The sequence below is a fragment of the Coregonus clupeaformis genome, chromosome 14 (assembly GCF_020615455.1).
Source record: "Coregonus clupeaformis isolate EN_2021a chromosome 14, ASM2061545v1, whole genome shotgun sequence".
NCBI lineage: Eukaryota > Metazoa > Chordata > Actinopteri > Salmoniformes > Salmonidae > Coregonus > Coregonus clupeaformis.
Window position 1 is genome coordinate 32,791,861 of NC_059205.1, and position 24,441 is coordinate 32,816,301.

The window sequence follows — 24,441 nt, forward strand, 5'->3', positions numbered from 1 at the left end:
AGATTGTGTGTGGTAAATGTACACAGTAAAAATGCTTCAGAACATTGTGAATGGTATGGGACATGGTCTTCAATAACCCCATTGAGTTTGTGAGAGTGCAACCTTGGACAAACCGTCAGTGAGTGAACCCACCATTATCATCATAGTTGAGGGAATGTTCACCTTATTTTCATGCTTCTTAAAGCTCCATAGACTAATGATGGACTTCAAAAGATCTCTACATGACACTTACAAAAGAAAGTGTTAGAAATTAACATATTTTTCAATCGTTTGGAATACAAAATGTATCATCATTACAGAAAATCCATTCAACAGGTAAATTCATAAATGGTTTATTACTTGTTTTAGAATTCAGTACCATTGGACATTGTGTTGTAAAGCGTAGGTAATTGTCAAGTACATTAATTGTTACTTCAAAGGATTGCTTGAAAACCAAAATCTGATCTGCAAATGTTTACCAGTGATTGAGTGATATTAAAGCAAAATAAAAATCAGATAAATGAATACTGTAGACATTGTAGAATAGATGCTGTGAGTCAAGGACCATTGAAGCAGTAAAAGATTCCCTCCTAGTCATATTAAAAAGCTGCCATTCATCTACTTAACAACAAAACATAGTACAACATAAAAAGCAGTTAGTGTTTTATTTGGTAAAATGTTATACATTTCAATACTACTTTTATTTTCAACCAAATTGTAAAAAATCTAAACATTGACATCGATTTTAGATTTCATTCTAACAAACCGTTATCCAACAAATAGTTGAATATTTTCAACCTATATACCCCCAAACCAGATTTAGCTAACAGCACAAAACATCAAACTAAACACAAACAATCAATGAAAGATATACCACATCACAAATTCTACCCCTATCTAACCCACTTTCCCTCTTCCTCCACCATAACAAATGTGCCACATCACATCTACCCGCATCTAATCCACACTAGAGTTGTCATTTTCAGCCCAAACCCGACGGCCGGACATGAAGTTCTGAGAATTTATCAGGCCGGACCAGGTTCGGACTTGCCACACTGTGTAAAAAAAGTTTTTGACCATGCGTGTCTTTGTGACTACTAGCGCACCTTGGCTTCTACTACTGCGCTCTCTAAATCTCTCTCTCCCCCTCCCTCTACTAGGCTTACGTTTTATAATGATGAAGGAAAACAAGGAGGGTAGGAGCGAGCGATTCATGCATATATTAACTTGATTTAGGCTACATTATTGCATGCAAAATGTTTGTGATCAGTGACAGATGAGCAAACAAATAAATGAGCTACCACCTCCATTTATTTGCCCAGCCAGAGATCAACCAAATATACAGATTCAGTGAAACAAAATAACATTGATTGATTATAAGACAAGTCACAGGGTTTTGGTCGGGAGTAGGTTACTACGGGAGTGAAGAGAAAAATTAACTTGTTAAGCTATATAACATGCTCATGAGCACTCACCTCAATTTAGCTTACATTATCCCAGCCTAATTGTAAACAAATATCCAAATGGAGATTCAGTGAAAACTAAAAAATCTGACATTGATTGATTTATCAAGACGAGTCCCCACGCTTGTCTCAAAGCAGCACGACGGCACTGTCCCAATTAAAACGGTGCTGAAATTATCATCAAGTTGACCACAAATGGCTATTGCTTTAAATGTATTATAGGCTTACGGTTGGATGTGACTTTGGGAGTTTCTGTACGCAAAAATGTGTTACATGCCTTCAATTGCATTAGCCTACTTTATTCCAATAGTTTCGTAATTCAGTTGATCATAACTATGCCTAAGGTGAGTTTTCCTCTCTCCTCGCTTTTCTAAGACAAGTGCTGTTTCCTCATCTCCTCACTCCGCTGCCTCCTGCCTCTGCCGGATTGTTCTCAACACCAGTTTAAATCAATATGCTGTCTCCTAGAAATCTGGCTTTTTTGGGAGGTTCGGGTTCATTACATTTCTATGATGTCGGACTGGGTATGGGCTTGGGCTTCAGCTCATCGGGCTTGGGTAAGACCAGGCTCTAATTTTCAGACCCGAAGACAACTCTACTCCACACCCTCTTCCCCTATATTTGTGTTTTAATATTAGAACTTTGAGTTGGAACTTAAGGTGGTGGAGGCAGAAGTGGTGAAGGTGCTGTAGCTGGAGGAGTAATCCACACTGCCCCTGCGGGAGCCACTCCTGGACCCTGTACGAGAGGTGGCCAGTGAGCCAGCCCTGGAGCCCGAACGGGAGCCTGGGTTGGACACGTTGTAGGGGCTGCTAATACCCTTGCTGGATATGGAGGAAGCCTGGAGCATCTTCATGCCATTGCCTTCCTCCACCATGCAGCTGTCCATGGCCTCCTTGTAGGAAATCTTCAGCTTGGTCTTGGGGCAGGTCAGGTTCTTGGTATGGCTCCTCGTGTCCTGGAGCTTCTGTGCTCCTCTCCCATCCAGCCAGCCCCTCCGGATGGCCTCCTCGATGCTGGTCTTCTGCCCCTTGCCGGGTTCTAAAAGCCCTCCTGTCAGATACTGGAACTCCATGAACCTCATGCCAGCCTCGTAAGGCAGCCATTTCTCCTTCATGGCCTCGGCCGCAGACATCTTCCTCTTGGTCTTCACATCCTCGAAGCCCATGAAGGCTTTCTGGGCTGGCTTCAGCTTGGTGGCCATGTCATCATCGATGATGCCTTGGTGGACGGCATCCTGCAGGTTAAGCCGCTGGCCATTGGTGGGGTTGATGATGCCTCCAGTACAGGCCTGGGCCTCCAAAAGCTTCTGAGCTGTAATGGCATCCACTATGCCTCTCCGTAGAGCCTCCGGGATGGTGATCTTCTCAATTGTCTCTGTGTCAAAGATTGCTGCTATTGGGCTCCCTTCGTCAAACTCCTCTGTTGGGGAGAAGGTGATGGATATGCTGTTGAAGCGCTTTCGTACGGTGGGGGAAGAGGGGCAGGCCTGGGTGGTGCAGGTGGCCACATCCTCCATGTTGCTGGCGGTGATTGACAGCTCACTCAGGCTGCTCTTGCTGGTGATGAGGTCAGCGAACTGGGTCAGAGTCAGGGTTCCTAAGCGATACTGCTCCAGGGAGGTCTGGTCGATGATACCGCGGTCCAGGTAGTCCTGGATGTCATACTGTGTGCCTGTCTTCCTGTCCACCAACACCAGACGAGCTGAACCATCAGAAGCTCTGATGGTGATCTCCTCCCATTCACACTCCTGCTCTGAGAGATCCAGAAAGGTGTCGTAGTCGATGAGTTCCTTATGGTAGGCTTCCCTCACGGTCATCTCCATTCCAGTGTCAGGGTCTACGATCACTACCCTCCTCTTACGGAGGATGTTCTTCTGGCTGCTCTGCTGAACCTTCTGCTGAGGATTGATCTTGTCCCTCAAAGGCAGAAGAACCAGGCCAGTCTTGGGGTCGGTGATACACCTCTCCTTCAGCTGCAGATAGGTCAGGTTCTCCTGGGTGTTGGGGTCAAAGAAGCCCTTGGTGTCATCTCCTTCGTAGGACAGGATCTCATTCATTTCCTCGTTGAAGTAGCCCCTCTTGTAGGCAATGTCTACATCGATACGGTGGCTCTCCTTGGGGTCGATGATGCCACCACTGGCGATCTGAGCCTCTAGCAGCCTGATCCCATGGCCCTTCTCAATCAGATCCTTCTCGATGGCTTGGAAGAGGGAGATGGTCTTGCCAGTGTGGGGGTCTTTGTATCCAGTTACTGCTCTCTCTGCAGACATCAGCTTGTCCTTGAACTCTTTGCCCACAAGGCCTCTCTTCCAGGCCTCCTCCACATTCAGGCAGACATTGTTGATAGGGTCGATCACGAAGCCGGAGGCAGCCTGGGCTTCCAGAAGTTCCAGGGTGGTTCCTCGTCTGAGCAGACCTTCCTTCATGGCCTGGTAGATGGTCATGATCCTGTTGTTGGCCTCATCATAGATCCCTGCGATGCAGTTAGAACCATGCAGGTAGTTCTTGAGCTTGTCCTCAATTTCCTTGCTGCTGAGCTTTCCCTGGTTCAGCTTCTGCACATCGGTCTCAGACAGCAGGTTGGAGTTGATCAGCTCTGTGACGGACACCTCTCCCCTGAGACCCTGCACGGTCATTGGCTTCTCTGGGACTGGGAGGAGCAGCAGGCCAGAGGCGGGCTCCATCCTACACTTCAGCCTCAGATCACTGTAGCTGATCTTCTCCTCAGTAATTGGGTCCAGATAGCAGGCAGGTTTCTTGTTCAGAGCCCTGTAGAGGTCCTCATCGATCAGGTTGCGGTCAAGCGCAAGGTCTTTTGGCAGGAACACGCTGAGAACGGGGTCCAAGATGCCGCCAACGGACTCCTGAGCCTGCAGCAAACGGAGGGCTGTCTCCTTGTCCAGACGGTTCTGCTTTAGAGCCTGTCCGATGGACAGCAGCTTGCCGGTGTATGGGTCTTTGAAGCCTGCACCGGCTGCTTCAGCGGTCATCAGGGTGTCTCTATCATCTGTGTCCACCACCCCTCTGGAGCAGGCAGCATCAACTGACATCTTCTCGTTGAATTTGGGGTCCATGATGTGGCCGGTGGCAGCTTGGGCCTCCAGTAGCATGATGGCGCTCTCTTGGCTGAGCAGGTTCTTGGTCTTGGCTTCAGTGATAGACATCCTGCCCTGGGGACCTCTGACCATCCCTGCAATGACGCCTGTTCCCTTGAGGCTGAGCTGGATGTCCACAGCCACATCCTCCACGGTCCTCTTTCCCTTCAGCAGCTGCTCCAGGGTGGCCTTGCTGATGATGCCGCAATCACACAGCTGGTGGGCAGTGACCTTACGGCGAACCCCATCGAACATCAGCTTGGATGGATCCACAGTGACCACTTTCTCGTCCGTCTGGGTCTGGATGCTCATGGAGTCAAGCCTCTGCTGCAGCCTCCTCAGCTCCGTCTCCAGGGAATCTCTCTTCAGGGCCAGATCTGACACCTCCCTCTGTGAGTTCTGCAGCCTGCCCTTATACCTCTCCTCCACGGTCCTCAGCTCCACCATCATACGCTCCAACTCGCTCTTCAGGGAGAGCCTCTCCCTCTCCATCTTGTCCTTGTCTGAGTCACACTGCCTCATCTGCCCCTCCTTCAGTTCATACTGGCTCTTCCAGTAGGTGAAGTCCTTGTGGATCTTGTCTCTTTCTTCCTGGAGACGCTGTTTGTTGCGGAGCTCAGTCTCCAGGGAGACCTTGATGCGGTTCAGTTCCTCTTCGTAGCGGCCTTGGCGGGTCTTGTCCTGTTCCAGCTGCTTCAGCTTGATCAGAAGGGTGTCCCTCTCAGACAAGATCTCAGTGTAGTGGTTCTGAGACTGCTGCACCATCATGGATGTCTGGAAGGGAAAGGGAGAATAAGACATATTGGTGAACACACTCCCATGTTTAAAAAAAACTGTATGGATAAAGACCGTATAAATCATTACACATTAAAAAAGTTACCCTCTCCCCTTCTGGTAAAAATATTGAGGGAAGAAAGATGAACACTATTGTTAGCAGAGACCCAGATAATACAAATATCCAGCAACCAGTGAATGTATAGCCATAATATACTGTAGATATCGTGAGTGAGTGCAGTGCAAACCATGGAAGCAGTCAGGTGGTGAACATTGGTCCTCTGAGAAAACTATTAAATTATAGATTAAATACTTATATAATTTAGCCAGTTTGTTTAGGAATTATTAATAATGAATGAATATCTTATAGTTGAGTAATAGTTATTAATTGTTAACAACAATAAAATTGTTATTTGACTGAACAAAAGCAAAGCCATTTTCTTATGCAAAAGTTGGGGAAATTACAAAACCAGAACAATAGAAAACATTAATTAATGATGTAAATAATTTGAACCTCCCAGTGCCACTCATTCATGCAGAGATGTTGGAATTAGTTGGAATTATTTGGAGTTGACCCTGCAGATCAATCAAAATACCTCTATTGATTGCTTTTGTACTTTGTCTAAATCTGACTTCAGCTTTTCCCTCTCCTTGGTCATGTCCTTGATGAGCGCTTGAAGTTCCAGTGTCATCTTGCTGCTGCTCTGGAGCTGGGCATGCAGGGAAGAGATCTGGGATGTGCGCTCTCCATCCATACTATCTCTGTCAAGTTTCAGTTGCTCTTTCTCCTGCTTTACTCCTCTAATTTCCTCCTCCAGCGTCAGCCTCTCCTTGGTCAGCTTCTGGGTCAGGCTCTGGAGTTTCTCGATTTCTGCGGTGGCATCATTGAGCAGCCGGCCCTTCTCCTCAATGGTTTTGTAGAGGCTCTCGTTGCGGAGATTGACCTCACGGACCTTCACCTGCTCCTGGAGGAGCTGCTGTTCAAGTGCCTTTAGCTCTGCGGATACCTGACTCAGGCGATCCGTGGTAGCTGTGTGCACTCGCAGGCTCTTGTCCAGAGCCTCCTGGAGAGCCCGGAGCTCCTGCTCATACTTCCTTCCTGAGGTGGACACCTCTTCCTGCCTGGCCCGGAGGGTGTTGATGGTGGAGGTGTGTTCTCTGCAGGTCTGGGTCATCTTCTCCAGCTCAGACTCTATCCTCTTCCTGCAGGTGAACTCATCCTGGGTGATTCTCTTCTGCTTCTCCAGCTCCGCTTCCAGACTGTCCACTGTGGCCTGCACGTCCCGGATGCGGCTCTGCAGCCTGGCGGCAGTCGTCTCAGCCTTGTTCCTCTCGTTGGTCTGCTTTTCGAGCTCCACTCGGACCAGGTGGATCTCCTGTTCTGAAATGTTGAGCTTGTTGATGACCTCCCAAGAGGTGATGTTACTGGTCTGCAGCTCAGTGTAGGACTGCCTCAGCTTGTTGACCTCTATCTCCAGGGCACTCCGCCTCTTTCCCTCTTCTTCCAGGTTGTATGTGAGCAGGCTGATCTGCCTGCTCTTTTCCTGGCTGCTCCTGGTGGCCTTGGCCAGCGCCTCTTTCTGCCTCAGCTCCTCTTCTCCTCTCTGGGTGACCAGGGTCTGGAGCTGTATTTCCAGCTCTCTCCTCCTCCTCGACTCCTCCGTCCCCATAGACCTCTGCTGGTGGGCCTCCTCCTCTGACCTCCTCCACATCTCCTCAGTCTGAGTCACAGATAGTCTCAACCTCCTCAGCTCCTCTTCAAGATCCCTCTTATCTGCTTCTAGTCTTTCACACTGCAGTTTGAGCTCGGCCGTGTCATCTTGTTTCTGCTGAGAAGCCTTGAGGATGGTGGTCTTGGTGACGTGTATCTCCGACTCATAGCTTTGCTTAAGGTTACTCATCTCCTGGTTGCACTGGGTTCTTACCTTAGAGATATCCTGCTCCGCACCGCGCCTCCTCGTGGCCTCTTCTTCCAGCTGCATCCTGAGCCTCTCCAGCTCGCGCTCCTTGTCCTTCACCACTTTCTCCAAGTCGATCTTGGACCAGTTGACCTCGTCCAGCTCCTTCTGGCGCCGGCGCACGGCCGCCTCGTACTCTTCCTGCTGGCTGGTATAGCGCTCCTCGGCCAGCCTCCTCTTCCTCTTCTCCTCATCCAGCTGGTAGGTGAGGCGGGTCAGCTTATCATTGAGCTCAATCAGCTGGCTGCTGGTGGTGCCCAGGCTCTCCCTGGCCACATTGGCCTGCATGGCTGTGGTCCTCTTCACCTCCTCCATGGAGATGAGCTGTTCTTTAGACTGTGAGAGCTCCAGCTTGTAGCGGGACAGGGCATCCTCTAAGGAACGGTTCTTCTGGCTGCGGTCCTGGATGTTCTCCTTCAGACGTATCAGCTCCTCCTCCAGAAGCTCGATCTTGGTGTTCCTTATCTGAGGGGGGGAAATAGAAGAGTCGCAATGAGATAATAGTTGCAATGAAAAGTAGTTGCCCTTAAAAACTAGGATCTAGAATCAGATTACCCTAACTCAATCATAACCAAGGAAAGTCATATCACTTCCAGAAATTGATCATATATAGTCTTATTTAAAGGAAACTCATGTGCTACATATCGCAAACTCATTATTTTTACGATTCTGCCACTACGCCCTTACCTTCAGTTCCTCCATGTTCTTCAGCATCTCCCCCAGGAACTTGTAATAGTCACTGGAGCGGGTCAGGAGCTCTATGTAGCGAGACTGGAGGTCAGTTGCCTAGTGGGGTTACAGATAAAGTTAATAGATAAACAAGCAGCCATAAGCTTTTAAATGTGTGTAAAAAATTATAATAGAGCAACCACTAGCTACACTCTTAGAAAAAAGGGTTCCAAAAGGGTTCTTCGACTGTCCCCATAGGAACACTCTTTTTGGTTCCAGGTAGAACCCTTTTGGGTTCCATGTAGAACCCTCTGTGGAAAGGGTTTTACATTGAACCCTAAAAGGATCTACCTGGAACCAAAAGGGTTCTACCTGGAACAAAAAAAGGTTATTCAAAGGGTTCTCCTATGAGGACAGCCGAAGAACCCTTTTAGGTTCTAGATAGCAAATTTTTTCTAAGAGTGTACGATAATGTTAATTGAAAAGGTTATTTGCCAGCATTTATGGTTTAATTTTTAATAGAGCCAAATAGCAAATCAATCCAAAACAAAAGGATTACCACACTGGGATTAACATCACTGTAATACCTATAGGGCATTATGACTGGCATTATGCCACCTCAGGCTTCATGAACTCGTTTACCCACATTACCAGGGTGATTACCAGGGTGATGAAGAATGTGTTTGTTTTCTATGATGATAGTGTTTTGTATTCCTGTTTTGCATTTCATATTTGTATTAGATGTGCATCTTTGTAATTACAGGGCTCATTTGAAAGCCCCCTCCCCCCCACATAATCATATTAACTTTGCTCTAAAAAGCTAAACTGATCCTACTCTGAGACACTTGATCAATACGGCCCTGACGTCTTTATAACACTGTCTACTGCCCCCTGTTGGACAGGCTGGTTCATTACCTTTTCTCTGACCACAGTGGCAGGGGACTGGAGCATGGTTTTCTTAATGGGAAAGTTCAGCAGGGTCTCCAGTCCAGCACTGTAGGAGGCCAGCTGCAGCTCATAGTCCTGGAATGGAGTAGAACCATGTATGAACACAAGTATTTATTTGTATTTTATTTTACATGCTACAGTATGATACGGTTTTAGTTGGCGATGTGATATGCAAACTGGTAAGATACTTTTAGTGACAACCAAATTCAAGGTGTTGAGAGAGGTTGTGAAAGCATGACATTCACCTTGATGGAGGCAGCACAGGTGTCCGCATCCTTCTGTACATCCTCCACCTTCTCCTTCTTCCCTTTGATCTCACTATGCAGCACCTGTCCATCAAACATGAGTGCATTCAAATCTATCAATCATACCTGAAACAACCAGTCAGTCTCTGTACTGTACAGAATTGTACTACATCATTTTGGGAAATATTGTTGGGATGGCTGTGCAGTGTCCTACCTTCTGTTGGTTGAGGTGCTCCATGAGGGCCTGGATGTCACTGAACTTGGCTGCCTGCAGGGTGTCCTGGCGCTGTCTAGCATTGTCTATCCACTGGTCTACCACTCCACTGCTCTGCTGGAAATGTCTTAGCTGTTTCTCTTGCTTTTCCAGGTCCCACACTCTTATTAGAGAGGGATGGAGAAAAGAGAAAAGGAGGGAGGGAGAGAGAGAGGGAGAAGAAAAAGGAGAGATAGTCCCATGGTCAATTGAGTTGCTGACTACCAGCAAAAATAAGACTATGGAATGCAAGGAGGCTGAGTGTGATGGATCCCCTACTAGTGCATAGAAGCAGTTATTATGAAACATCAGAACTGGATATGAGAGTGATTTCATGCACAGCAAATTGGCCAGTGTTACCTAGTGTTGCATTTTCAGTGTAACATTTCTAGTGTTGATTCAGGAGTTCAATTAACTCTCTAGGAGTGAAATGAACACTAAGTGGTGTAAAATAATCCCAGTGTTGGTGTTAATAACCAGTGGTGAGTGTGAGAGTCTGATTGAGACCGTTTTACTCTATGGAGAGTAAAACATACCTTCATAAAAACCACACCCATCTTTATCTTATTTCCCAGCATGCTCTACTGCAGCTAGATTTTTGGGGGATTGTTTTTAATATCTGTGTTTTTGCATGTACACTGATTGATTGATTAATCTTATTCTACACAAAGATAAATAACATACATTTTTCTAAACTAACCCAATCAGTTAGTTAGATTTATTGCACCCGTTACTGAAATAGTTGTTCCAGTTTAAATGGTTTAGGTAGTCTCCTTTATCAATGTTCCCAACACTGACAGTCATTCTGAATGCAGGTTGTGGGTGAATAAAAAGTCTAACTGTTGGTTGTCCTAACTCTGTCTGGATTCCAATAGTTATTATATATCACTTTGCAAGCCAGCATAATGTGACTTGCAGGCCTGATGTGGCTTCCTGAAGCACTGAGCGTTTCCAGCCAATTTTGTCGAATATAGGTTCATTACACGAGGCTTTGATTTTTTTAGTCATTTAGCAGACGCTCTTATCCAGAGCAACTTACAGTTCGTGAATGCATCAATTTTTCATACTGGCCCCCCGTGGAATCAAACCCACAACCCTGGCGTTGCAAGCGCCATGCTCTACAAACTGAGCTACAGAAGTACTCTAGTGGCACTTGCGTGTGCGCAGGGTAGGGTAGCCATTTTGTCTTCTACCGAAACCAATACCAAACCAATCAGGTGGTTGTTCGACAAAATGAAGCTTTGGATGTCATTGATCACATGCTTCTGATAAAGTGATACAAGCATCGGCACACTGCTTCGAAGTAAACTGCTTAGCGATTTCGACGCATGCCTCAGAGCTCCGGTATGAAATGTAACATCACTAGATGTGGCCTGTAAACCAGTAGGTTCCTAACATCACTGTGTTAGGGTAAAACATGGCCTTCAAAGTAATGCCTTATGATGTGTAAGATATTGTCATAAACAGTTACATTTTTATGATACAATTTGCCTACAGTAAGAACTCATTTGGTGAAGTCCACAGGACAAAGAATTTACAAATTCAATAACCATGTTTCTTTCACTAACAAATACAGTCATGGGTGGTAACAACGCTACAATTCACTCAAAGTCAAGGCACACTGGGAAAGTATATTGGAGGCGTGGCTTAGTGGGTGCGTGGCTTTCAATTCATCATTTTTAGCCACCCGTGAGTGGAAGTATTGTACAGTTTCAGTGGTCTATGGTTATGTTTATTAAAGTTTTTGCATGTTGCAATAAAGACCAGTAAATATTAAATGATATCCTTAACCCAACACTGAGTGACCTTTTCAAGAGATACAGACATCTTGGTGTGATGGTTAAAAATACTATGAGGCGTTACTGCGTAACACCATTGGTGCAAACTATATACACTTCCTAGTGTTAAAAATACTACATAAGGTGTTATTGCATAACACTGAAAGTGTTAATTACCTACCACTGACAAAGTGTAACAGCGTCAGGACTAAGCACAGTGTTAATTTAACACTCAAATGTGTGGACCTGTATAGACACTGGGCCAGTGTTAAATTGAACACTGTCAGTGTTGATTTAACACTGGAGAATTTGCTATGTGTGTTTAGAAGAGTTTGTAAGAGTGTATGTGAGAAGTGTATGTTTAGAGATCTAAATGCCCTCACCTGCTGTCAATCTGGGTCTGGATGCGTCGCCAGCGGTCAGTCATCTGACCCACCAGGTCAGCGTACTTGGACAGGTCCACATCACACTTGTGGAAGGAGCCTGAGATCTGACTGTTCACATGCACTGCATTGGCCAGGTCACTCTCCATGGCCTTCAGCAAGTCTCTCTTATGTTCCAGGTCAGACTTCATTTGCTGTAGGGGCAGACAGACAGACAGACAAGCCTCAGGAAAAACACTGCCACTCTTCTAGTTGAAATACACATCCCTTTGCAATGCCATCACTGACCATTGTGCAGCAGACCACACAACAACCCAGAAGCATCATATATATATATATCTATATTAGGCCGTTCACAGTCAAACAGTCACAGCACTGCATAATGTACACACTAAACATAGTTCGAAATATATTAATTGACAGCAGTGGTGATTGATGGCCTGTCTGACCTTGAGGGTGGATATGTAGTGCTCCACCTCATTGAGATCCAGGGAGGTGGTCTCCTTCTCAGTCAGACGGGCCTCGTGGACCTTGATGACATCCTCAGCCTGGAGGAGGCTCTGGAGCAAGTTCCGCAGATATGACAGTCTACACAGGGAAAGCAGACACACACGCACCACGTTACAACACTACCTCAACAAACAAGACATTTCAACAGTGAAACAACACCACAACCAACTATAACCATTTCACAGAGGTGACACGTACCCTCAATAAACACATGCTAACCAGTTCGTTTTCGCTACCATTTCTTAACATAGGAAGAAGACTAGACGGTAGAAGCTTCTGCAAGAGCAGTACCTCTGGAGGTAGGCAGAGGATAGCCCCTGCAGATCTCCCAGTTTCTGGTTGAGGAGGTCCAGCTCTTTCCTGAGGAACTTGGCCTGCTCTGAGTCTGCTTCTGTCCCTTCCAGCTGCCTGAGGACATTCTCCCTCAGCCTCAGGTACTCATCACGCACCCCATCCAGATCATGGTGTATGCCCTGAGAATCAGGAACAAGGGTTAGTCCATCATGTAGAATAGGTTGCATTTAGGATATCAAGATTATTCAGAGAAAGACACAATTGGATAGGATTGACCACACAGGTTCCCTTACATTGCTAACGCCTATCCAGTCATGTTATCTCAGATATTACATCAAAGACAGGAGGAAGAAATGCAAAGTTTGTAAAAGTTTTCACAGGCCCATTTTCTCTATTGAATGTCTCTGTTGTAGATGTAGTTGCATACCTCCAGCTTTAGGAGGCGCTGTGAGCACTCCTGCACACTGTTCTCCCCCAGGGGCACATGGAGGTGGTGGCTAAGGTCGGACTCGGCCAGCTCCAGCCTGCGTCTGAGGGCGTGGAGGTCACTGAGCAGGGTCAGGCTCAGGGTAGAGCCCTGGGTGGAGGTGCTGGTCTTAGACACTGAGGTCTTGGTGATCTTGGTTGTCTCCGCCTTGATGGGCTTGACCACCTCTTGCTTGACCACCTCCACTTTGGATTGATCTGTGAAATGAAATGGAACCGATTTGAATTTAGTGCACTGGCATCGAATTCAGTAGCATAACATATTCATATAGTAACCTACATCCAACATAATCTGAGTGATTTCTTGGCAAACATCTGTAGCAATTGGGGTCACAGTGTCCATTTTAAATGATTAAATTAATTATCTTAACCTCCCTGACTCTACTAATTATTTTGAACTGATGTAGCTTGCAGTGTAGACAGGGAAGGCGTTAAGCCATCTAAGAAGCTCCACTGTGTAGACTAGGCGCCCTAGGACTCACTGAATGTAGGCAGCCCTATGACCAGTGTGTCGTAGTGGGTCTGGGCTCCAGTATACTGGCCCTCCATCTTCTTCTTGTCATCCTCTCCAAACATCTCGGAGCCATGGCTGTTGCGGAGGAACTCCTGGTAGTGAGTCTCCAGACTCTTTATGATGTTACGGTACTCCTCAGGACGCATCTGGGACAGCTAGGAGAGAGAGTGACAGAGAGGAAGGAAGAGTGAAATTTACAACAACAGTGGGCTAAGAGGACTACTCTTAAAGAGCGCTCATTTAATATATACACTGCTCAAAAAAATAAAGGGAACACTTAAACAACACATCCTAGATCTGAATGAATGAAATAATCTTATTAAATACTTTTTTCTTTACATAGTTGAATGTGCTGAAAACAAAATCACACAACAATTATCAATGGAAATCAAATTTATCAACCCATGCAGGTCTGGATTTGGAGTCACCCTCAAAATTAAAGTGGAAAACCACACTACAGGCTGATCCAACTTTGATGTAATGTCCTTAAAACAAGTCAAAATGAGGCTCAGCAGTGTGTGTGGCCTCCACGTGCCTGTATGACCTCCCTACAACGCCTTGGCATGCTCCTGATGAGGTGGCGGATGGTCTCCCAGACCTGGACTAAAGCATCCGCCAACTCCTGGACAGTCTGTGGTGCAACGTGGCGTTGGTGGATGGAGCGAGACATGATGTCCCAGATGTGCTCAATTGGATTCAGGTCTGGGGAACGGGCGGGCCAGTCCATAGCATCAATGCCTTCCTCTTGCAGGAACTGCTGACACACTCCAGCCACATGAGGTCTAGCATTGTCTTGCATTAGGAGGAACCCAGGGCCAACCGCACCAGCATATGGTCTCACAAGGGGTCTGAGGATCTCATCTCGGTACCTAATGGCAGTCAGGCTACCTCTGGCGAGCACATGGAGGGCTGTGCGACCCCCCAAAGAAATGCCACCCCACACCATGACTGACCCACCGCCAAACCGGTCATGCTGGAGGATGTTGCAGGCAGCAGAACATTCTCCACGGCATCTCCAGACTCTGTCACGTCTGTCACATGTGCTCAGTGTGAACCTGCTTTCATCTGTGAAGAGCACAGGGCGCCAGTGGCGAATTTGCCAATCTTGGTGTTCTCTGGCAAATACCAAACGTCCTGCACGGTGTTGGGCTGTAAGCACAACCCCCACCTGTGGACGTCGGGCCCTCATACCACCCTCATTGAGTCTGTTTCTGACCGTTTGAGCAGACACATGCACATTTGTTGGCTGCTGGAGGTCATTTTGCAGGGCTCTGGCAGTGCTCCTTCTGCTCCTCCTTGCACAAAGGCGGAGGTAGCAGTCTTGCTGCTGGGTTGTTGCCCTCCTACGGCCTCCTCCACGTCTCCTGATGTACTGGCCTGTCTCCTGGTAGCGCCTCCATGCTCTGGACACTACGCTGACAGACACAGCAAACCTTATTGCCACAGCTCGCATTGATGTGCCATCCTGGATGAGCTGCACTACCTGAGCCACTTGTGTGGGTTGTAGACTCCGTCTCATGCTACCACTAGAGTGAAAGCACCGCCAGCATTCAAAAGTGACCAAGACATCAGCCAGGAAGCATAGGAACTGAGAAGTGGTCTGTGGTCACCACCTGCAAAACCAGTCCTTTATTGGGGGTGTCTTGCTAATTGCCTATAATTTCCACCTGTTGTCTATTCCATTTGCACAACAGCATGTGACATTTATTGTCAATCAGTGTTGCTTCCTAAGTGGACAGTTTGATTTCACAGAAGTGTGATTGACTTGGAGTTACATTGTGTTGTTTAAGTGTTCCCTTTATTTTTTTGAGCAGTGTACTTACTTCTTGTTGTGGATAGAAATATATTGAGATGTTAGAGTTAAACAATAATGTCTAAATAAGACCATCACTTGACATTTCTAAAACACAAGTTAATATAACTTTGTTTCCTGTTTATATTGTGAGTACAGTACTATTGTTTTATGGGACAGATGCTGTGTTGTACATCTAGCAGATGCAGGCTGCTGTGTAAGTGGTAGTCTTGTGTAAAGCCTTACCATGGTGAGGGTGAGAGAGTTAATGTGGTTGATGTCTTTAACACAGTACTGCCAGGAGATGAGGCTCTTGATGTTGATGTAGAGCTGATTCCAGATGCCCATGATGGCCTCGTAGTACTGCTCATTCCTGCAATACACAACATAGGATCAGTTACTAATCAATTATCTGTTGGTGTCATAATAGTATGAGCGTTGTGCCAGTAACCGAAAGGTCGCTGGTTCTAATCCCCGAGCCGACTAGGTGAAAAATCTGTTGATGTGCCCTTGAGCAAGGCACTTAACCCTAATTGCTCCTGTAAGTCGCTCTGGATAAGAGCGTCTGCTAAATGACTAAAATGTAAAATGTAAAATGTAAGTCAGTTGATTTATTCTGACACCAGATTTAATTCTCTTTTATGAAGCTTTATGAGCTTTTAATATGTAATGTAATGTCATTTTTATGGCAGAGTTATTGAAATGGCAGTAATGTCAGAGAGCCAGACAGCGTGGATGTTGAGGGGGTCTTACTTGCTGGCCAGTCCGATGCTGAGGTGGTTGGGAGGGGGGATGAGGAGGCACACAGAGGGGATCAGCATGTCCAGACCTCCAGGACCCGTCACTTGCCACTTACTGCGCTGTGAGTTGTCCTTCAAGATGCCCTCGTCCCCCTTGAAGATCCCTTTCTGTAGGACACACAGAACACATGCAAAACAGTGTAAACTTACTACTGTTCCAGTTCTTCTCTGCAAATATTGTACGTGTGTGTTGGGTGTGGTAGTGGTAGTATACAAGCATTGTGAGAATGTGTATATGCTACGTAAGATCATGGGATAACAATTTAGAATGTGTGTTTTTTCTTATCTCTGTGTGTGTGTGTCTGACCTGGTCTCTGTGTGTGTGTGTCTGACCTGGTCTTGCTTGAAGTCACACAGGGCCTGTACTATAACAGGACTAGGACTACTACTCTTCTCCTCAGGGTTACGTGGTCTCAGCCTCACGATGCTCTTGGACTTGTTGACCAGGTGTTTGACCTGCCTCTTATTCTCCATGATCATCTCCTTCTCTCTCTGGGGACAAACACACAGGTCATATAAAGGTCACGGAAACAGGTCCAATAGTCCTATAGTTATCCCTAAAGCCACTAGTTCTCCCATTTAAATAATTCCAACCTATTTTTTATATTTACAACTTTCTCACCAACAATATTTCAGTTACATATCAATCATGTCTTGGCATACATGAACCACCCTAAACAATTGTAATATACCCGTATGTCATATGCATTCTGTCCTGTCATATGGATTCTGTTGTGCACATGCCAATTTCTTTAAACAAGCCAGACCGGTTTGCCATGCTAACATATGGGGGAAGGAGTTACCCTCAACAACACACAAATATAGGATCTTAATTTGAGCCAGTTTGCAACAGCAGGAAAATAATCCTGCAGCAACAGGAAATGTGAATTATTATGTGGATTATAATTAATGGCCATGTTTTACAGGAAATGTAAAATGTGCAGTGTATTTGAGGATTAAAAAGGCTTCTGAAGGTTGTAATTTCCACTTTGAAATTTCAGACTTGATTTTTCCTTAAGAAAATTAAGGAAAAATCAAGTCTGAAATTTCAAAGTGGAAATTACAAACTTCAGAAGCCTTTCAAACCTCAAATACACAGCAAGTTTTACATTTTCTGCATTGCAGGTAAGTTATCCTGCAACAGGGTGATCAAATTAAGATCCGGCATCTGTATGAGTAGTAAGGAGGGTTATCTAATATACAGCAAAAATGCTCACTTCATGTCCATCATGCTCATGTCAACTATTTGTATGAAAAATGTATGCACTCACTAAACTGTAAGTCGCTCTGGATAAGAGCGTCTGCTAAATGACTAAAATGTAAAATGTATAATATGATAGTTGTGGGAGAGATCCCATCGAAACATTCCCAGATGTCATTCAGCTTTAGGTACCTCAAGGTTCTTGAGGAGCTCAGTGAGGTTCTCCAGAGGTGTTCCTTTATCACAGGTGAACTTCTTACGGATGTTCTCATGTTCCTTCTGCAGCTTGCTGTAGGTCTCATTGGCCTCCTTGAAGAACTGAAGTGGAGAGGGAAGTTTAGTAAAAAATTACCTATGGTAGCTTTTAAGCAGGATCCCTCGTGTGTGTGTGTGTGTGTCTGTATTTGTATTTGTATTTATTATGGATCCCCATTAGCTGGGGTCCAGCAAAATTAAGGCAGTTATACATTTTAAAAACATTACAATACTACATTCATAACAGATTTCACAACATTTTAAGTGTGTGCCCTCAGGCCTCTACTCTACTACCACATATCTATAACACAAAATCCATGTGTACATGTGTGTATAGTGTGTATGTTATCGTGTGTTTGTATGCATGTGTCTATGTTTGTGTTGCTTTACAGTCCCCGCTGTTCCATAAGGTGTTTTTATCTGTTTTTTAAATCTAATTTTACTGCTGGCATGAGTTACTTGATGTGGAATAGAGTTCCATGTAGTCATGGCTCTATGTAGTACTGTGCACCTCCCATAGTCTGTTCTGGACTTGGGGACTGTGAAGAGACCTCTGGTGGCATGTCTTGTGGGGTATGCATGGGTGTCCGAGCTGTGTGCCAGTAGTTCAAACAGACAGCTCGGTTCATTCAACATGTCAATATCTCTCACAAATACAAGTAGTGATGAAGTCAATCTCTCCTCCACTTTGAGCCAGGAGAGATTGACATGCATATTATTAATGTTAGCTCTCTGTGTACATCCAATGGCCAGCCGTGCTGCCCTGTTCTGAGCCTATTGCAATTTTCCTAAGTCCCTCTTTGTGGCACCTGACCACACGACTGAACAGTAGTCCAGGTGCAACAAAACTAGGGCCTGTAGGACCTGCCTTGTTAATAGTGCTGTTAAGAATGCAGAGCAGCGCTTTATTATGGACAGACTTCTCCCCATCCTAGCTACTGTTGTATCAATATGTTTTGACCATGACAGTTTACAATCCAGGGTTACTCCAAGCAATTTAGTCTCCTCAACTTGCTCAATTTCCACATTATTCATTACAAGATTTAGTTGAGGTTTAGGGTTTAGTAAATTATGTGTCCCAAATACAATGCTTTTAGTTTTAGAAATATTTAGGACTAGCTTATTCCCTGCCACCCATTCTGAAACTAACTGCAGCTCTTTGTTAAGTCTGTGTGTCTGTGCATGCATGTCTGTGCACACGTCTGTGTGTTTATGGAAGTATATACACGTGTGTGTGTTTATGGAAGTATATACACGTGTGTGTTCACCTGACTGTAGGCAGCGTTCTCCTTCAGGTGGACATGAATACACTTGGTGATCTGGAGCAGCCAGCTCCACTGGGTCTGCAGAGTGTCCATGTAGGCCTTGGGAATAAACAAACAGCACCTTTTAGCTAGCAGCACCTCCATAAATAGTGTAGAACAAACTCATGTTTCCACTTCACTGCTTATGGGAAGCTACGGGTAGGGTTGCAAAATTCCGGTAACATTCCCTGGTTTTCCTGCTTATTCCCTCCTGATTCCAGGAATCTTCCAATCGGAATTTCTAGAAACCCTGCAGGTTTTGGCAAAGTTGGGGAAATGTTCAACCCTAGCTAAGGGTAAAGTGACTCTCACCTCGATCTTGTCTGAGGCTGGGTGATTGTTCTTCAGGAGGCCATCTACTTTCTGCTTCAGTTTGTTCAGCTCTTTCTCCTTTACCTCCAGGGCACTCATCAGTTTCTGGAAAGAGAGACAGTGAGCGGACCTTCAAAATGGCTACTACAGTATAGGTATCTAGGTGGATCTACTCATGGTTACCAGTGCATGGACTTTGATATCCATTGCTCTCATGTTAGTTTGTAAATAGCGAAGTGAAAACGAGACTAGGAAGTGTAACATGAGACTAATGAGTGTACTGAATAGATATCATGTCAGTGTAAAGCCTTACAGAGTAGCTTTCCTGTTTCTTGGGGATGTAGTCATCAATGTTATTGTCTCCCCAGTTGAACACCAGCTCCTCCTCCTCTCTCTCGTTGACCCACATGATGGCCCTGGAGATCTCCTCGATTATGTTCTGCAGTTCTCTTAGCTGGCCCGTACGAGCAAATGACATTTTCTGACAGAGGAGAAGAGCTCAATGATAATACACTAATCATAACTCTGAAGAAATGAATGATCAAATCATTTGATTTTGTTCAATTGTTTGTTGTTAATATGGACTCATACCTGAAGACTGTCCCATTCTTGCTGCAGGGAATGGAAGCCACCCTTGTCATCAATTTGGGCCTGAGTAAAGACACAGACGATCAGTAGGGTCAGACGTTTTACACAACTATGTGACCTGACCAGGGGGAACTATGGGCCCTAGTTACAGTCAACTCTACAATACGTACCAGTTCATCTCTGGCACGATCCACCTCTTGGCTCCTCTGTATAGAGCTGTGGAACTTGTTCTGGCTCAGGATCTGTTGCTCGATGGAGGCTGCATCCTCACCCCATGGCGACGTCTCGATCAGACGCTGCATACAGACAGACACACAGGAGAGATACAGCTTCCTTTACCTCAACGACACTGCGAAACATCATGTCACCAAAAGCTTAATTACATTATTATAACTGAATAACAACCTCTCGGCTTCAGGATTCATTACAAAAGGTAAAATTTGGTGTAATTTAGTTAGCAATTCTTTTGAATATTTCCATATCAGCTGTAGGACAGTGACAAAGTGCTACTGAAACACATCTGTTTGTATGGAACCTTCGATAAATGTATTTCCTAACTCTATCCTCTAGATGGCAGTAAACAATCATTAACTGTTCCCACTGTCAGTGTGTCTGTCATCAGCAGGAAACTATTCCATATATTCCCCCTGTAGAGAGTTCACTCCACTCCACTCCACTCATCTTTGATAAGAAAAAGGGTGAGTGCTGTGCTCAGTCAAAACTAGCTGGGGTGGTTGGGTGGCCAACCACCCCCACCCCAGCCACCCAACCACCCCCAGCCAGTTTCTACTGAGCTGCACTCTCCCTTTCTCTTCTCTCTTTTCTCTCTCTCCTTCCTTGTTTTCTTCCCCCACCCTTTTTTATGCATTTATGTTTGTAAGTTGTATGCACAAATGTCTATTTGGTGAGCTACACTGTCGCAGTGAATAAAGAGGTAGGAGAGGGATATGTGGGTGGGGAGAGAGGGCATGTGACGGCTCAAATAGGGTCATGAGAGAGAGAGAGGGCAAGTAGGGAAACATTTTATTGTTGCTGTTTTACTGTTGCCAATACTTTTATCCACTTGACTTGCTAAAGAGAAAGAGAGAATGTACACAACACAACATGCAGTGACAAAATCAGAAAGACAAACATCCGGGAAAGAAAAACATCTGAGAACAAGGGATGATCAGTGGTGAGATAATGATAGGTAAGGGGTGAGAGAGAGGAAGAGGGAGTGGTAGGGAGTGGTGTGTGTGAGTGAGCAGATCAGTTGGAAGCAAGGCGTGTTTTCATAGACATGCAAGTCATCAGTCTAACAGTCACCGTCAGTCAGTAGTGAGTGTCAGATTTCACATTCCTATTCTCCTTTTGCCCTTCTTTCACTCTCTATTGCTCAATCTCTCTCTCTCTCTGCTATGTGTTCTCTCCCCCTTGTTTGTTGTTTCTCTTTCATCACTCTTTCTCTCTCTCTGAACCCTCCGCCCCCTTTCACTTTCATTCTCTCTCTCTCTCTCTCTCTCTCTCTCTCTCTCTTTCTGAGCAGCTTATGTTTTCGCATCTTGGTGGTTTGAGTTTCAGCAGGCCAGAATCTGCGATACGATTGGTGTCATGCTCCAACCTCCCTGCACACACACACACTCTCACACTATCTATCCTACTGCTCTAAACCGGTTTGGAGATTTGAGAGAAGGATGGCATATTGTCTAAGGGGTAAGTTCCAGAGTGATGCAGTCACCTATTTCACCCTCTGCAATCACCTTGAGGGGGAATCGGTAGATAAATGATGCAGGTTTTATTGCTATAATACCTTCTGTTGGCCGATCCAAGACATGGCATCAGTGTAGGACCTCCCCCTCTCCTCCCAGCCAATGCTGCCCCTGCTCTTCCTCTGGGTCGAGCCACTGATGGAGGAGGTGATCCCACTCTGCATGTTCTGGAGATGCTGTATGCTGTAGGGAGGGTGAGACAGCAAATGTCAGACATGAAAGATAAGAGTGGATTCGTCCCATCTGTTTTTGACCACAAATGTAAATGCAAACAAATATGCAAATTAATGTATCAAACACACACACTCTCTCTCTTTCACACACACGAGTACACTCTCACTACCTCTCTCTTTCATCTCTTTCTCTCTCTCACAGACACTTGTCCTTACCTCTGGATGATGTTGTCATTGGGTTGTTTCATGTGCTGCAGCTCCATGGCACATCCCTTCAGCTGCTCTATAGCCTCAGAGGACATACTCATGAGCTTGTCCACCTCCACCACTGGACCACCCTGGGGGAGGACAATCATATGGTCAGTACAACAATACACACATACAGTGGGGGAAAAAAGTATTTAGTCCGCCACCAATTGTGCAAGTTCTCCCACTTAAAAAGATGAGAGAGGCCTGTAATTTTCATCATAGGTACACGTCAACTATGACAGACAAAATGAGAAAAAAAATCCAGAAAATCACATTGTAGGATTTTTTATGAATTTATTTGCAAATTATGGTGGAAAATAAGTATTTGGTCAATAACAAAAGTTTCTCAATACTTTGTTATATACCCTTTGTTGGCAATGACACAGGTCAAACATTTTCTGTAAGTCTTCACAAGGTTTTCACACACTGTTGCTGGTATTTTGGCCCATTCCTCCATGCAGATCTCCTCTAGAGCAGTGATGTTTTGGGGCTGTTGCTGGTTAACACGGACTTTCAACTCCCTCCAAATATTTTCTATGGGGTTGAGATCTGGAGACTGGCTAGGCCACTCCAGGACCTTGAAATGCTTCTTACGAAGCCACTCCTTCGTTGCCCGGGCGGTGTGTTTGGGATCATTGTCATGCTGAAAGACCCAGCCACGTTTCATCTTCAATGCCCTTGCTGATGGAAGGAGGTTTTCACTCAAAATCTCACGATACATGGCCCCATTCATTCTTTCCTTTACACGGATCAGTCGTCCTGGTCCCTTTGCAGAAAAACAGCCCCAAAGCATGATGTTTCCAACCCCATGCTTCACAGTAGGTATGGTGTTCTTTGGATGCAACTCAGCATTCTTTGTCCTCCAAACACGACAAGTTGAGTTTTTACCAAAAGTTCTATTTTGGTTTCATCTGACCATATGACATTCTCCCAATCCTCTTCTGGATCATCCAAATGCACTCTAGCAAACTTCAGACGGGCCTGGACATGTACTGACTTAAGCAGGGGGACACGTCTGGCACTGCAGGATTTGAGTCCCTGGCGGCGTAGTGTTTTACTGATGGTAGGCTTTGTTACTTTGGTCCCAGCTCTCTGCAGGTCATTCACTAGGTCCCCCCGTGTGGTTCTGGGATTTTTGCTCACCGTTCTTGTGATCATTTTGACCCCACGGGGTGAGATCTTGCGTGGAGCCCCAGATCGAGGGAGATTATCAATGTTCAACAAGTTGCCATTAATACAGGTAACAAGTGGAGGACAGAGGAGCCTCTTAAAGAAGAAGTTACAGGTCTGTGAGAGCCAGAAATCTTGCTTGTTTGTAGGTGACCAAATACTTATTTTCCACCATAATTTGCAAATAAATTCATTAAAAATCCTACAATGTGATTTTCTGGATTTGTTTTCCTCAATTTGTCTGTCATAGTTGACGTGTACCTATGATGAAAATTACAGGCCTCTTTCATCTTTTTAAGTGGGAGAACTTGCACAATTGGTGGCTGACTAAATACTTTTTCCCCCACTGTACAGTCAACACAGTACTGTCAACACATCCACACTGTCCACAAGACTGCCCAGTAATCTACTATGTCAACATGGTCAACACACCAAAACAGCCAGGAAACCTTGTGTTTGATGTATTTGACATCATTCCACTTATTCTGCTCCAGCCATTACCACGAGCCCGTTCTCCCCAATTAAGGTGCCACCGCCTACTGTGGTACACACTACACCAGAGTTTCCCAAACTCGGCCCTCGGGACCCCAAGGGGTGCACGTTTTGTTTTTTGCCCTAGCACTACACGGCTGATCCAAATAATCAACTAATCATCAAGCTTTGATCATTTGAATCAGCTGTGTAGTTAGGGCAAAAAACTAAACGTGCACCCCTTGGGGTCCTGAGGACAGAGTTTGGGAAACGCTGCACTACACTGTCAAAAAGACAACCAGGAAGACACTATCAACAAGGTCAAAAAGACCACACCAATATGACCAATAATGGCTGAAAACACTTCAGCAAGGAGAGATAATAATGGACTATTCATGGCCAAAAAGGCAAAGAGCCCTTTTCAGGAGAGTAATTCTAGATGAGTGCAATATTATCAGTACAGCTGAAGACCACAGCTGTTACCAATGTTGCATCAACACAGAAAAAACAGCATTGCAAAAAACTCCTGTTTACATAGAAACATTGAAGACAATATCAAAAATATGACTTTATATTTGTAAGTGAAAGATCAATTATTATGCTAAAGCTAAACCCATTTTAATGCTGCTATTCCACAACCAAACATGTTTGTGTGTGGGTATGTGCATCCATACGTGCATGTGTGTTTCTATCCATAATTGACCTGTGTAGAGTACTTACTGCCTGGAGAATCTGCTGTACTCTCTGCAGGTGCTCCTGACACTGGCTTTGCAGGAAGAAAGCTTTGTGTTGGATGCTCTGCACACTAAACATGACCAAAAAAAAGAACACACCATCAAAGTTGGCAATATTGTAACACAAAACATCCATTAAATCGGCATTATACTAATATTAACAATATCAACAAGGTAGGCGACATCATTAGGTGACATCACTTTCTGGGGGAGGATCAAGTTAAGGGGTATGTGTGTGTAGTGTGTTGAAAGTTTCCAACACATTTCACTCTTGAACACAGCCCAATATGGAT

The 24,441-nt window shown here is 45.2% G+C and overlaps 1 protein-coding gene across 2 annotated transcripts; it reads right to left on the minus strand.

The window, feature by feature from the left end:
* Positions 1-316: 316 nt before the first annotated feature.
* On the minus strand, positions 317-24,213 carry LOC121581002 (desmoplakin). 2 transcript variants are annotated; one of them, XM_041896281.1, is made up of 23 exons: positions 24,135-24,213; positions 21,741-21,862; positions 21,393-21,534; positions 19,774-19,899; positions 19,607-19,666; positions 19,329-19,496; positions 19,016-19,120; positions 18,668-18,763; positions 17,337-17,462; positions 16,277-16,435; positions 15,897-16,051; positions 15,390-15,516; positions 13,320-13,506; positions 12,779-13,035; positions 12,349-12,530; positions 11,997-12,135; positions 11,548-11,741; positions 9,348-9,510; positions 9,134-9,217; positions 8,856-8,963; positions 7,959-8,057; positions 7,239-7,736; positions 317-5,313 (listed from the first exon to the last, which is right to left on the minus strand). In XM_041896281.1, exons 2-23 carry the CDS (start codon positions 21,830-21,832, stop codon positions 2,077-2,079), a joined length of 6,504 nt encoding a protein of 2,167 aa, XP_041752215.1. In that variant the 5' UTR covers positions 21,833-21,862; positions 24,135-24,213; the 3' UTR covers positions 317-2,076. The 2 variants fall into 2 exon arrangements, with proteins under 2 accessions (XP_041752215.1, XP_041752214.1); XM_041896280.1 differs by having other exon boundaries at positions 5,910-7,736.
* Between the last annotated feature and the right edge of the window lie 228 nt (positions 24,214-24,441).